This window comes from Gallus gallus, chromosome 3 (genome assembly GCF_016699485.2).
Source record: "Gallus gallus isolate bGalGal1 chromosome 3, bGalGal1.mat.broiler.GRCg7b, whole genome shotgun sequence".
Taxonomy (NCBI): Eukaryota; Metazoa; Chordata; class Aves; order Galliformes; family Phasianidae; genus Gallus; species Gallus gallus.
Window position 1 is genome coordinate 14,360,266 of NC_052534.1, and position 14,974 is coordinate 14,375,239.

Here is a 14,974-nt window from a genome sequence, read left to right on the forward strand (position 1 = left end):
GAAAAAAAACATTTCCATTTTGAAAATATCAACGCATGACATTTTGACTTAGAGTCATTTTTTTTCTTGTCCTTCTCACTCAAATTTCAACTCAGTTAACTAAAAATATTTGCCAAATTCGATGAATAATTTTAGCCACCATTAAAGAGCAAAGGGCTTTTCTCTAAACACCTTTCAGCAGAAAGTTGCTAATTCTACACAGTATTTTTCTGCTTGTCCAAAAAAATTTTCACTGTTCCTTCATGCAGAGACATGAATTTGCCACCCCAGCTTCACACTGTGCTCGCAAACCAATGTGACTTCCATACAGTCTCCAGTCAGTACTCCCTTGAAGTACAATAGCACTCATGGTCCAGTAAGTGGGATTCACCTTGCAGTATACTTAAGCTGGATACTGGTTAAGATTTTATTTCTTGTCAAGAAACTGCTATTTCTTGTTATCTCAGTTCATTGTGAACAGATATGTACAATTATTTTTATCGAGACTTCTACTCTGTTATATATTGATGCTATTTACATAATTCTGTCTTAATTCTTACTGACAGATTTCGTAGCACTCTGTTGTTTCAACTCAGAAGCAATACTGCAGTATCTGACTTCTCTTAGACTTGCTTAAAATCAGTGTGAGCAGCTTGACTGTTTTCTTGGCCAGATCTTTTGAAAGCTTAGAATGTTAGTTGTTCAGATCTGATGATTTTATTTGCTCTCTGCAATTGCTCTCAAACAACTTTCTGAGTTACTTCTGACTCAATAAGGATTTCACCACCACCTGAGATGCATCTGCACAGTCTACTTTGCCAAATAGAGAATAGTAATATTGACTGAAATGCTTTCTCTGACTCTGTGTAGTTACTGGCAGCTCTGTCATTTTCACCTAGGCTGGGAGCAACACCTTATTCCTTTGGGTTTAACAGACTTATGTTTTTCATTTGCTTTAACGCTGCTGGTCATCTGATTTCAGGTTCCTTGTGCTCATCTGGTGTGCCTATCCGTGGCACCGAGTGAGGGATTTTGCTGTCTGTTGCTCTTTGTGCTCAGCCACGGTGACTACAGTAGGACTTTGTACCCATTCCTCACCTGCTGTTCATATCATGCCTCCCCCCCCCAGAAAGAAAGTGTATATTATAGTTTGGTATGGCTGGGGGACTTTCTGCTATAACTATACACGGGCTCTCTGGCATGATAGACCTTCCAGACTGGCTAGATTCATTTTGGTCCTGCTGCCTCCAGCTTTTCTGCACAGCTGACAAAATGTTGTGTCAACAAACTGCAGGCCCAGCTTGCACAGAAAGTTTTGAAAGGGGGGTGAGTGAGGTAAGGCTGGGCAGGAGATCTCTCAGCCAAGTGCGTTTCATCAAGAGACTAATGTTAAGTAATTTAAACAACTCTGTTTCTTAGGAGATGCAGCTCAAAGAACATAGCTACTTCTGAGAAATACCACTGTGACAAAAGGACACCATTTTGATCCCAAATGTGTCCTTTGCCCCCTAATTCAGGGACAGTGGGTAAAGGGAGAAGTGACTACAGTGGGGCGTTTTGACTGCCATGAGATGTGCCTGAAAGGAAAAAAAGGGGAATTTGCCCAAGAAAAAAAGAGCAAGATTTACCATTCTCATCCAAGGTAACGATGACAAAATATGAAAGCTCAAACCGGACTCTCCTCCATCCTCCAGCATCCTCTGCTGAAGTATATGCTCTGGGTTGCCTGCAGGAGTAAACTCTATACCTTTCCATACCAGTTAATGAAGTGATATCCCATCAGAGGTGGGAAAGAGACACAATTTCAGGATGAAGTATTGGGCTGAGATATGTTATTATAGAATCATGGTATGGTTTGAGTTGGAAGGAGCCTTAAAAACCATCTGGTTCCAACCCAGTGCTGTGGGTGAGGACATTTCCCACTAGATCAGGCTGCCCAGGGTCACATCCAACCTGGCCTTGAATGTCTCCAAGGTTGGGACACCCACAGCTTCTCCAGGCCACTGTGCCAGTGCCTCACCAATATTGCTCTGTTCTCCTATGGACTTCCTAAGTCCTGTTCCACTGTGAACCTTGATTTGTTGTTGCATAAAATTTTTCAGTAGAAATACTTTTTTATTGAAGTTTATCTTACCTGGTGAGAAGAGATGTCTTTGAGGCTCAGTTCACGTATGTCCAAGTGTCTCCGGGTTTCCCTGGGTGAAGTGCAGGCAGATAGCAATGCAGCTGAGGCACCTGTGCAGCTAAGTCAGTGGAGCTTCCCCCCACCTAAGCGCCACATAATGTCCCTATTAGTGGTGCGTTGGGCCTTACTGGGCCTTGTAGTTGTGTGAAGCTTCCTCATCCTGATAGTGACAACATCCCCCAACAGGGGGGATATATTTTTAACGAATCCCGATTTGAGGTAGGAAAAAAACTGGCAATACTTCAAGACTATGCATCATCTTTTTGAAAGTCTACGGAAGTGTCAAAATGAGTTTTGAGGGATCGATGTAATGCGCAGATCAACCTGGGGTCTCTAAAACTTCAGATTTTTTTTTGTGCAGAGACTTTGAATTTTACCATGAGAATCCAAAATACGCATGTTGAGCTGCTGCTTTACCAGAGAGTGGTTAACTTCATAGGTCAGACAAGGGAAGAATTTTGTGATTATATTTACTGCTTTTGTAACAATTCTCATGTCCTACGCCGTATATGTTGAGTTGAGAATAAAAGATTATAGATAAATGGATACTTAAAAACAGATTGAAGCATAACACTTAATTTTTTTTCCCTTATCTAATCTGAGGGTTTTGCAGTTGTTGGGTTAACAACCCTCTCTCTCATTCATGAACTCATATTTGATAGAGCAACAGGAATGTTGATCCATTGCTTCTTAGTATCACATAATGGACTTGGTTGAGCAAATCACTTTTGAATTGGAGTTGTGACATCCCATTCAACATATATGTTTTTTGTTGTTTTTTTTTTTAAGAAGATATTTATTTCTGAGTACTTCTCTGAGAATGAACTGTTTCTAGTAATTGTAAGGGAGCTGATTAAAAGATTACAATGTAGAGGGTCTTGGTTCTTTGCTAGGTCAGTCCTTGTTCCACCACTGGAATCTTATTCTCTCTAGCACATCCTTCCACATACCTTAGAAGGGGCTCTTTTGATTAGTTACTAGTATGAGGTCAGCCTGGGATTTTAATAAGATGAATGGAGTCATTTCTTTTACTCCACTGAATAATATTTTGAGTCAATTAATATTTATACTTTATTTCAACCCAGATTTTTGTTCCTATGTATTGTAGTCAAGCAAGAACAACAACAGCAGGAGTAATGAAAACTGAATTTAAAATTGCAGTGATTGAAGTGGATGGCTCTAGTGTAACTCAGTTTATCTACATTTTAATCATTTACACACATCTGTTTACCTGAGGCTGCCTTTATAGCCAGTGGGAAGAACTGTACCCTGTACATGCCTGTTTCACTTCACTGACGTGAAATGTCCATCTAGGAGACTATCCCACATGCATATGACTGTACTTGATCAGACACATATATTTTATTAAGGCAATAGATGCATTTCCAATTGGGTTGATTGACTACTGAATATTATAAAAACAATTGACCTGTGAGATATTTTTCAACAAGCAGTTTGACCTCTTTACACTTTTAATTAAGTTGCAGTCTGTTTTCAAGCGATTGGTAAAGAAAATAAAACAAATCAGTTGTTTGCAATGCACTTCTTCTCGGGTAGGCAGTGGGTGATAAACTATCTTACTTCATTTTCCACTAGGACAGTGTAGATCCTTCTACATCTGTTTGCGTTATATTTTCTCTTTTGTGATGTGTGCTGTGGTTTGTTTTTTTTTTTTTTTTTTTTGGAAGCAGAAGGTAAATATAAGTGGGCAGCATTTTCTGAAGCCTTTTAGATGTCTCTTTAGGCTACTCCTTAAAATCTGTTGATTCTGCAGGTTACAGCTCTTCATGGGGTAGCAAAATCTGCAAGACAAAAGAGTAAAGCAATGGCTGTTTCCAGTGACTGAAAGATGCCTTGTGGCTGTAGAAGGGTGTATCCAATTTGATTGAGCAAGTTCGTGACTTTCCATTCTGAGATTCGTAATTCTTATCTAATAAAATGCTGTCATAAGGACTGCTTTTGAATGCCTCCCACAGGCTGGAGATGAGGTTTTGAAACAGAAGTCTATTTACATTAAAAATATGTGCTCTGTAGTAGACCAAGAATAATAAGGCTATATGTAATATTTGAGTTTTACAGTGTTTTACTTTACATTAAGTAATAGATTACTCCTAAAAGAAGTAGTAATATATTCTCAAAAATATAGTTGTATGAGGTTAGCTGGTTTGTCATTAAGCCCAGGTTGGAAATCAGCCTCGTGGAGGTAGCCAGGACAGAGTCTTGAGCTGCTTGACCCCATCTGGGATTGTTTGCTGATGTTTAACCTTTGACTGCTCATTCCTTATGATGGATTTCACCACAACGCTTTGAAGGAAGGGGGAGGAGGAGAGTCCAGCATTCAATGTGAACTCTCATCTTTTTGGCCTTAGTGGAGCACTTTGGAGACTACTTCACTGGTGTATTCTCTTTTAGGAACTGCTGGGTGGAGACTGCAAAGAGTAAAGCTTTGTTTGGCATCACGTGGTGGATGTGGGGTTCCCTTCCTTCAGGTGATGAGGCAGGAAAGAATGGTGGAGGTTCCCCGTCAAGTCTTTAAATCCCCAGTGGGCCTGTATATGCATTGATATTAAATGTCAGCCTGTGGATGGCAGTTCTCATTACATCAGCTTTGTATTCCTAAGTTTTATGTTTGGAGCTGAATGGGAACGTTGTTCAATATTTAGGGGGAGCCAACTCATCCTTCAGTTTTTCAGTTGGAGAAAATGCAATTAGCTACTTAATCTGTTCCCCACTGAGCTGTACTATCAAACTCTTATTTAAGTTAACTACCATGTGCACTGTGTAACTACACAGACATGTTCAACTTGTACTATTACTTTTACAAGCAAATACTTCAGTATTTGCAAAAACTGTTCTTTTCCCCATTTTATAAAATGGTAAATGAACAACAGAATGATGTTTTAACATAATTCAGTTTTGGACAACAATCTAAAAATGCAAGGAGGGAGGAAATAAAGTTCTTTCGTTTGTGTATAGGAGAAATGAAATTGTTCCCTTGTAAGTATGACCATCCTTTCAGCTCAGTATTAAGTGAGAGGGACAATACGCTTAAGCTGGTTCTTTTGGCTCACCTCTGTGGGAAGTTCCTTTGTGGAGAATGAGAAGCCCTCGACCTCAAAGCCAGTAGCTACTTTCTTATAATCACTAAGAGCCATATAAAGAGCAACATTTGCTAGATGAGAGATCCTAGAAGTAATGGGAATCATAGCTATGTAATAAGGTTCCTGCTGGACTCTGTCCCTTTTTTCTCTTTCATGTTCTGAAATAATCTGTAGCAATGAGAATAGGCACTTGCTTAGAGAAGTGGTTGGAGAGGCCTTCAGTAAGAATGTGCTTAATGCTAGTGAACATTGTAGAAGTGGGAAAAAGTTGCTAAAAGGCCACGATCAAAACTTACCAAAGTAGCAAGTGCTTGAGGGAGCATATGTGGAGATGGTGAGGAGGACTGTTGATAAAAAACAGTCCTAAAACCTGCAGCCATGTGGCAGCAGTCAGAAAGCTGGAAACCATAAATGCTTTTTTTTTTTTTTAGATCATTCAGTACTGTAGGTATGTGAGCATGTATTTAAATGTGTGTTCTAAAATTCTGGTAAGTGATAACCAAACTCTGGAGTCTTACAAATAGGTTCCCATTAGGATGAATAATTAATGAGATTATATTTATTTCAATTATGTCTTTTTTTCTAATATTGAAATAGGGATCATCCCAAACATCGTGCAGACAGCAGTTGATGTTAATTGCCCTATAAACACAGAAAATAAACCAGAGAGCTCTCACAGCAGCCCACCATCAGAAACTATGAACATAATATTTACTGGAGGGCTGAAAACACATTAAAATTGAAGAAAGGCAATGTGAAATTACATGCACTGATACTTGTGTTTTGCATGGTCTTGAATGTGACCTTGTGTTCCTCCAGCATGCCATGCAATGGGGACAGGAATGATGCTGAGCTCCTGGGCCACCTCCTCCATTGAAGAAGTTGCTGAAGCAGCTCCTGGAGGCCTTCGCTGGCTGCAGCTTTATGTGTACAAGGACCGAGAGGTTACCAAGTCCCTAGTGAAGCGTGCAGAGAGAGCAGGTTACAAAGGAATCTTTGTGACTGTGGACACGCCATTCCTCGGTAGGCGTATTGATGACGTGCGCAACAAGTTCCAGCTTCCCCCCCACCTCAGGTAGGTGCCTCCAGGAGGGATGTGCGGTGAGCATGCTGCAGTGCAACCTGTCTTCCAGATGAGACACACGCCACACTGGGTGATATCGAGTACTGAGCTCGCGTACTTTGCTGTGGCTTGGGGGCAGAAGTAAGCTATCTTGGCTGTTTTCACAGTGTAGAAGGTGTATGTCAGGCTGCATGAGGCTGCAGACTGACAAAGTTAGAGAAGAGGCACTTCTTTGTATGTCTAGTAATTAACCTTTGGACACCACCAAAACTCGTGGGCACAATTCTCTGGAGTCTGCTCTGGCTTTGAAGCTGGGTCCAGCGGCAGAGTTGACCATGCTCTGAGCAGGAACCTGGACTAAGTGACTATCAAAGACCTCTCCCAATCAATGACACCGCAGTGCGTCTAGGCCTGTGTCAGTACTGAATGTGGAGTCCCTTTCCAAGCAACTTCAACTGTTCTTTTAGCCAAGTGCAGAAACGGAGGGGATCAGCTTTCTTAAATATCACAAAAGCAATATCCACCCCTACATCTCTTCTGGGACTTCTTCCATATTTCAAGAAAGAGTTAAAGGTCTCTGCACTAATTCTAGATTCTCATTATTTCAGGGGCTATGCAGCACTTAAATTAAAACAGAGTTCTCCAGTGATGTTCTATGGGTGCTCATGCTGGTCTGATTTCACTGCATTCTGCAAACATGAATTGATAAGATCACCCTGAATAATATTTGCTGAAGTGCTGGCATGGTGTTAGCACCCAGTTCAGCTGGAACAGTAAAAGAGTGAATGGAATATGCAGGATTTTGAATTTGCAAAACAGAGCTAAGAATCTTGTACTTACAAGGACCTGATATTGGCCACAGTCGGTCATGGTATATGGTAAGACTACTGCCCTTACTCAGAATCTGTAAATGAAAACACAATGAAAACTGAAAAAGAAAAGAAAAAATAAAAGATAGTTGAAAGTATTTTGAAGTGGATTAACTTTGATTTGAGTTGTAGATGAGAGCTAGTTTTGAATATTATTCATGAATCTGAAATGTTCTTCCAGTGTCTCCCACAACTTTAATATGCTGCATACCTACCATACCTAGCATGAAATATAGAAAGAAATATAAAATATATATTTTTTAAAATGTTGCAAGAAATATAAAGCCAAATCCTAAGTTCCTTCATTTTCATAATTTTCATTTCAAAGGTAAACTACGGGACTGTACCACCATGGGGTGTCAGGTACCCTGCCCCATATGCCAGTACTTGAACCTAATGGACGAAATGGTGAAGATAGGCAGAGTTAAGGGTGTTCTGATGTCTTCTGCATAAGAGGACCACACTGTGAGGAAAGCACCAGAATACAAAGAATGCTTGACAAACCTGGCATTAAAAAGTAATGCACTGGTATGCATATGCTCCATATACTAGTTATGCTATAGATCTGTAACTAACAAAGCGTTATTGATGCACATTGTCATCTCTCCCAAGGAGAATTGCTTTAAATAGCTATTTTTTTTTTAGGAGCAGTGTCATTTTAAGATCTGGGGTTATACAGTTTCTGGATGAGAGTCAAATACCGCAAAAATATTTGAGAAAAGCAATAGTGCATTTCTGAAACACTTTGACCCCACTTGACCTAACAGTAACAAGGTTTTGTTTGAGTGAACCATATGGAATAATATGAGGTTGGAGTAATCTTTTAAGTTTCAAATTCCTTCAGATTTCAGAATGACCCTCAGTGTTTTGTTGCAGAGTCAGTGGTGAAACTCGGTAGTGTGGGGCTCTGCTCAGTTACTTGATAACTTTTTCTTGGCTTCAGATTTTCAACAAAGTTTCAAAGCAACAACAAGGTGCCATTGTGCTCCAAAACGTATGTAAGGCAACATTCATTCAAGTGTTGACCTGCATTTCGCAGTCCAAGAAAAACAACGGTTATTTATATAATCTTATCCATGGTTCTGTTTTTCTCTGGGTACCCCACCCTCCACAAACCAACAGCTGAAAAGCTGGATCTTGCTGAGAGCCTGCTCCTTCCTCATTTTCTTCTTTGCTTGGAGCTGAACAGAAAACCCAAGTGAAATGTTGCTTGTTACAGGCATGAAATCAGCAGTGAAACTAGCCAGTTTCCGTGCAAAAATACTGTGTGTTCCCAAAATGTGGAATATGAGTATAAAATAGCACAACGTGAATTGACACGCAATTTCCAAAGTACGGAGCGATCAACGTGGTGTGGGACATCGGTGTCCTGGGCCGTGCTGGTGTCACCGGTGGTGATCTGGGGCTTGGGAGCACTTGGGCTGCTTCACTTTCTAATATAAACACAGCCTTGATTTCTCCGTATGCCCTCATTTTCCCCTCTCCTGCTTTGTCTACTAAGACTGAACTCTGTTTCAGGGGATGGTGTTTGCCATTCAGTTCCTAGAACTTGTAAGGTTGATTGGGTTATAATAAACAAATAATAGCAAGTGTTTTCATACAAACATTTTCCTCTATGCTTTGTAGGCAAATGTACAAAAAAGGTGAACTGTACACAAGAACTATTGCCTGGATGTTGGTCTTGTCAGTTAGATGAAAATTCAGGTTTCTTTGCAAGAGTTCATGCAGACCCATCTAATTAATAGAGTTTTTAAAAATGTCCCTCTTTTCCTCTCCCATCTAGGTAGTCCCCTATTTACTCCAATAACTGAATTCCCTAGATGAAAAACAAAAGCAAGGAAAACACTTGCTGCAAGAAAGCCAAGGGGATTTTTGCTACAGATAGTGGAAAGTAGAGTTGCACCTTTTGACTTCAGTGGGACGTGAATTGTGTCATGAAAGACGGATATTCCCTTGGCACACACATCCTCTGCTCCTCAAGGGTATGAATGGCCCACAACCTCTGTTGTGTTTATCCTCACAGTGCTCCTGAAAATGAGGTTGTTCCTGTTTCATGATGGGAAACGGGCAAAAGGAGTGACCAAATATTCTACCCAAAGTCACAGAGGATGTCTGTGGCGGGATGAATGGCTGAATCAAAAACCCCAAGTTTCCTCTTTGAGTTTTTCCTTCTGGTTGCAGATTTGATGCTGAACTTTTAGATTTTGGACTTTATCTTATTTCCTTTGAAAGCATTAGGAGGGTTGCCTTGGGCCAGAGGAATTTGCAACAAAGTTATCAAATATTTCTCAAGGAGGAGGTTTTGACTTAGAAGGGTTCAGAAATTAAATATGGGGTAGGCTTTTTTACTTCTGCTGTATATAATACAATGCACATTCAATGCAGACGTGTTGAATGCTGACGCTAAGGACTGATATTTTATGGCTCCAATAAATATTTCACAGACTATTTTATATGCTTTTTGTCATTTTAGATTAAAAAATTTTTCAAGCAACAACTTGGACTTCTCTGGGAGAGACTTTGGGGAAGACAGTGGACTGGCTGTCTATGTAGCCAATGCAATTGATGCAAGTGTCAACTGGGAGGACATCAAGTGGCTTCGGGGGCTGACATCACTGCCCATTGTTGCAAAAGGAATCCTAAGAGGTGTGTGGCTCTACTCCTTTCCATGGAGAGGGCAAGGCATCCCTTTTTGTAGAGGCAATGGGTGAAAAAAAGTGCTTGTGCTGCTGAATTTTCTGTAGAATTGCACCACATTTCAATGTCAAGCATCTGTTTCATTAAATATGATGGGTTGTACATTCATATTCGTCTACTGTGCGAAGCAGGGAAGATATGCCAAAATAGATTTCAAAACAAAGGAAAAAGTCATCTGTCTTGTGCGTTATTAGGATGTGGAAGATCGCAGACATCACCAAATGTCCATTTGTTTTGGTTAGGTTCAGTGCATTGTGAACTGGTGAGGGTGATTATTGTGCTGCCTCTGTATATGAGCTTCTCCTTGTGGAAGGCAGTCTGAATCAGACAAGCTTTTCTTCCAGCAGAAACTGAACATTATTATTTTCCCTCTGGGGAAAAATCAAAGAACAGGATTTTGCATTTTGACAGTCAAAGGTACGGGTCAAGGTTTGTGGCTTATCAGGCCTGGATGTATTTTTTACTGGTTTTGATGGAACTGCAGAGAATGCAGGAATGCACGAGCCAAATAGCTAAGACAGTGAAGACACTGCTTTAATGAATACCTGGAGTTTTCAGCAGGTGGTCTGTATGGCTGGGCTATAGAATGTGTTTATCTTAAAGTTCAGTAGACGGGGATTGGAGTCCTGTAGTCTACGCTTTGCCATGCCATGGTGTTTGCTGGGCTAAGCAGTGGTTGGTGTCCCTACTTCCTTGTCCTGTGCTGTGAGTTCTTCCTTAGCCCATAGTCTTATCTGGGAGATCTGTGAAAAAGGACTATTTCATTTTGCTGCTGTCTGTCTATGAAAATGCCAGTGTTTGAAGACAATAGCAGGAGTGTTGGGCCCATAGATTCTCCATAAATGAAAAAATAACACAAAAGCAAAACTCAAGCAAAACAACAACAAAAAAGCAGACCTTAACTCTAGTCTGAGTTATGTGCTACTTGAAGGAAAGCTGGATTTCCATTCTGTTAAATGAACACTGACACAACAAAGTGTTTTCATCAACTGTGGTTTATTACCACAATCTTACTGTTAACTGGCACCGAGGGAAAAAAATCAGTGAAAGAATTTAGTGAAGTGTTGCAGGATTTGGGGGGGGGGAAGGGCTAGCCATGCAAGTTGCTGTTAGTCCAAAGTGATAAAATGTTCTGTTCCAACATTTCAAGTGACCTTCCTAGTCTTACTGCTTCAAGATAGAACTGTTGATCTGTGTTGAGATGAGCCTTCGGAAGGATGAAGCCTTAAGTGTCTTCCCAGTAGCTTGCCATGATTTTTTTTTTTAACTCATGTCATAATTTCCCTCATCATGATGTTCAGATCCCAGCTCTGGAAAGAATTTTTTTATATGTATTTTCAGCTGATGATGCTAAAGAAGCTGTAAAGCTTGGGGTAGATGGTATACTGGTGTCAAATCATGGAGCACGTCAGCTTGATGGAGTTCCTGCAACGGTAAGTAGCAGTGCCAATAAGGACCAAGTTTTCTCTGCCTTTGGCTTCTTGCTTCCTTCCACTGAATATGTGGTAGATAGAGGGAAAAACCTGTAAATGCATGTTGTGTGCCTTTATCCATGAGAAGCACTCTCTCTTAATACAGTTGTTTTCACTTTTAATATTCTCCAGAGACTTCTGAAAAATTGGAGTTACAGAATAACTAAAGGCAGAAAGAAATTCTCCCTTCTTCTCCTTTCAGACCTTTTCAATTTTGGAAATGGTTCAGGGTTCAAATTAGAAATTTTTCCTTGTCATGCTGCCCTGTGCCTTTCCAAAGGTAAAAAAAAGGATTTGAGAAGTTCTCAAATGGTGGGGGGGGGGGGGGGGAGGGAGGGAAGGGAAAGGAAAGGAAAATGAAAAAGAATATGTTCAGACTGAAGTAAAAACCCCCAGACTCGAGTCATCACTCATCCTTCTGCATTTGGAATGATAAAACTGTAAAAGTAAAAAAGAACAAAAGGGAGAAGAATCAAAGCCCAGTTGTGACTGTTTCAGTATCCTTAATGCACTGTTGTTGAAAAACCTCTGATTTTCCACGAGAATTTTCTGGACAGAGAAGGAGACAGGTAAGCCCTTTTCCACTGCAGGATGTTTTGCATGCAAAGATTGAGCAACTCAGCTCAGTCTGCATTCAGCTCGGCAGGCCCACTGCTGTGTCACCCCTACCTGTAGAGCTCTTCTGCTCTCTGATTCTTTCCTCAGGGACAACTGACGGTTTCCCCAGTCAATTCAATTCATTTGCTGATTTTTTTTTGGTAGTCTTCAAGTCGACCCACTGATTCTTTTTATGGAGTGTGGGTGCCCAAAGCTTCTGAAATCAATTTTCTTCAACTTCCGTCCTCTTCTTGTCCTCTGCAGAGAATATATGCTTCAGTTTCACCAGCAGTATTGGAAAATCTTTTGCAAGTCTGTGTGAGGTAACCCAGCGGGAAAAATATATGAGGATATTAAAAACAAAATCCCCCAACATTTTGAAAAACGAGAACTCAAAAACTAGGAATTATTATTTTCAACTGAAGTAGAACTGAAATTAAACTTCTGAACTACTTTTTTGAGTTTTTTTCTTTGCAGCATCACTATGTAGAGAAGACAGCACTATCAAAGCCAGTGTGTTTACTGAATTTCATCTTACAGAGAAAAGTGTATTTCAAAATGCAGTTTCTGTGAGAATATCTGTATTGAATCATGTAAAGTAGGTTGTTTTTTTTTGAAGCATAATTTCATGGCTTTTCAGAACATGAGCTGAACTCAAGCTGGTTAATATTTCTAGTGTCTAGTTACACACTGAGGAAATCTATGTTTTAATTATGGCTTGCATCATACTTTAGTTATTATAGCACTTTAATGTTGATACAGTTTGTCAGGATGTAGAAAGTAGTCTCTGTATATGGAAATAGATCCAAAATATGTTTGGCAAGAGAGCAAAACCAAAGGGAGGGGAAAAAAATCACAGCCAGTGCCAAACTTCAAGAAAATTTTAATCCAAATCTAAAAACAAAGTGTGCTTTCAAGTTTTTTTTTCCCCCAATCTCCTAGTCACTTTTTATCCATTAGAAAGGAAATGAATTGCATCCGTGTTTGAAAGACATGAATTGGTGTGCTTTTTGTTTTACTACCGCACGCTCCTTAGTACTTGGCTTCTAGTCTTGTGTTTTTCATGATATTCATGAATAGGAACTGTATGCATGTTGTAGGAACAGTTGCTATGTAATTAATGCTTGAGCTTTGAATTCAGGAGGCTCATCTCTTCTTGAGACTTCTTGCATGGTGTTGACATTTTAGCTAATTCCCTAGTTACTTTCCTGTAGCTTGGGAACATCAAATGTCCATTTGTCTTTGCCTTTACTACTTGTGCAGGGAGTAAGTGGAAATCAGTGAGAGCAGTATATGCATTCAGAAGAAAATGTTTCTTTCCTTGTTTAAAACTCAGAGAAAGTTGAGTTCCCTGTACAACTATTCCTGAGATCAAGATGTGATTTCAAATAAAAAAAAATGTTCTTTTTATTTTTCTGTCAACTATGAGAGCAAGTTTCTCATGACAGGTCTCTTACTCGGTATCTTCAGATATAGTGCCTACCTTTGTTCTCCTTAATGCTAGCCAGTCCTTTTTATTAATGATTAGTGAATTTAAGCAAGAAAGTGAAGATGGCTTTTTTAGAAGTCAGTGATTGAGTTTCATTCCCAAACTACTGAACACTGAATGTTAGGGGAATAGTATCAAGGAATAGGGGCTCCTCTGTGCCCACTATTTCTTATATTCTTCCTAATAGCTCGTACAGGCTTGTGTTGGATGCATGTCATGAGATTAGATGGACATTTTATGTGACCCTGCTGATTCTCATTTTATTTAAGTGGCTGTCCAAATAAATTTGATCTGTGTATATATCTGCTAACATGCCAAGTCACTTCAGTTTTTGAACACAAAGCTGTATTTATGCACACAATTAAGCTATGTGAGCAATTACTTACCTTTTTTGAAGCTTGAATCCGGTACATAATAATTCATTTAGAAAATAAATAAGGTTACAGAAGCTGTATTTCTGATTTCACTCTTCTAGATTGATATCTTGCCTGAAATTGTTGAGGCTGTGGAGGGGAAGGTGGAGGTGTTCCTAGATGGTGGCATAAGAAAAGGCACAGACATACTCAAAGCACTAGCTCTGGGCGCCAAAGCTGTATTCATCGGCAGGCCTCTCATCTGGGGCTTGGTTTATCAAGTAAGTAAAAGAAAAAAATCTGAAAAATATATATCTAGATGGCTATGCTAGCTTTTTATGCTTTGTGTATTCACATGTAAGCGTGAGAGACTGAATCTCTTACGTGTGTGTGTATCCAGATCATGTAATAATCTAAAATTTGCCATCAAATACTTAGGAGTCAGAGTTGTCCATGAAACTTACCTGATATGTATTTGTAGCTTGTCTATAGATACAAGTCCACATAACAATGCACACTGCATCCTAATTGCTTAGGGTGAAGAAGGAGCAAAAGAAGTTCTCCAGATGCTGAAGGAAGAGTTTCGACTGGCAATGGCACTGACAGGTGAGACATCAGTGTTTCCTCTTAGTAATAACCACCTTTGCCTCACATTTTGTCATAGCTCTCATTTGCCCTGTGCAAGGCGCCTATAGAACCTATAGAAGGGAGACAGAAATATTTGCAGTATAAACAGGTTAAGGTGCAGAGAGATGAAAAAAGAAACTGATGTTAACCCCAACTTATATATGGGATATCTATATATGTAGACAGAAAGAGTAAGTAAAAAATGAAAAAAGATTATAGGTAAGAAGAGCCATAAATCTATAGAAAAGCGATGGCAAATCCTCAATCACTAAGGGATGGATTACATCTGACTGAATAGAGCTTTCTATGGAAAAGAAAATGAAGCAACTTAGTATGGGGTAGGTAATTGGAAATTTTGACTGATATGTGTTGAATATAAGGAGAAAGTCTTTTACACTGAAGGTGATGTGGCACTGGAACAGGTTGTCCAGAGATGTGGTGGAAGCTCCATCCCCAGTAACATTCAAGGTCAGGCTGGATGGTGCTCTGAGCAACCGATGGAGCTGTGCACATCCCTGTTTGTTGCAAGGCAGTTGGACTAG

At 39.9% G+C, this 14,974-nt stretch overlaps 1 protein-coding gene across 10 annotated transcripts in view; it reads left to right on the forward strand.

The window, feature by feature from the left end:
- Positions 1–14,974, forward strand: part of HAO1 (hydroxyacid oxidase 1) — a 35,687-nt gene that overhangs the window by 18,833 nt on the left and 1,880 nt on the right. For all 10 annotated transcript variants that reach the window (XM_025148596.3, XM_015283479.4, XM_046938614.1 and 7 more), the window contains 5 exons: positions 6,085–6,340; positions 9,671–9,843; positions 11,236–11,327; positions 13,928–14,086; positions 14,342–14,411. In XM_025148596.3, coding sequence (XP_025004364.1) covers positions 6,085–6,340; positions 9,671–9,843; positions 11,236–11,327; positions 13,928–14,086; positions 14,342–14,411 — 750 coding nt within the window. The remainder of the gene's footprint in view (positions 1–6,084; positions 6,341–9,670; positions 9,844–11,235; positions 11,328–13,927; positions 14,087–14,341; positions 14,412–14,974) is intronic.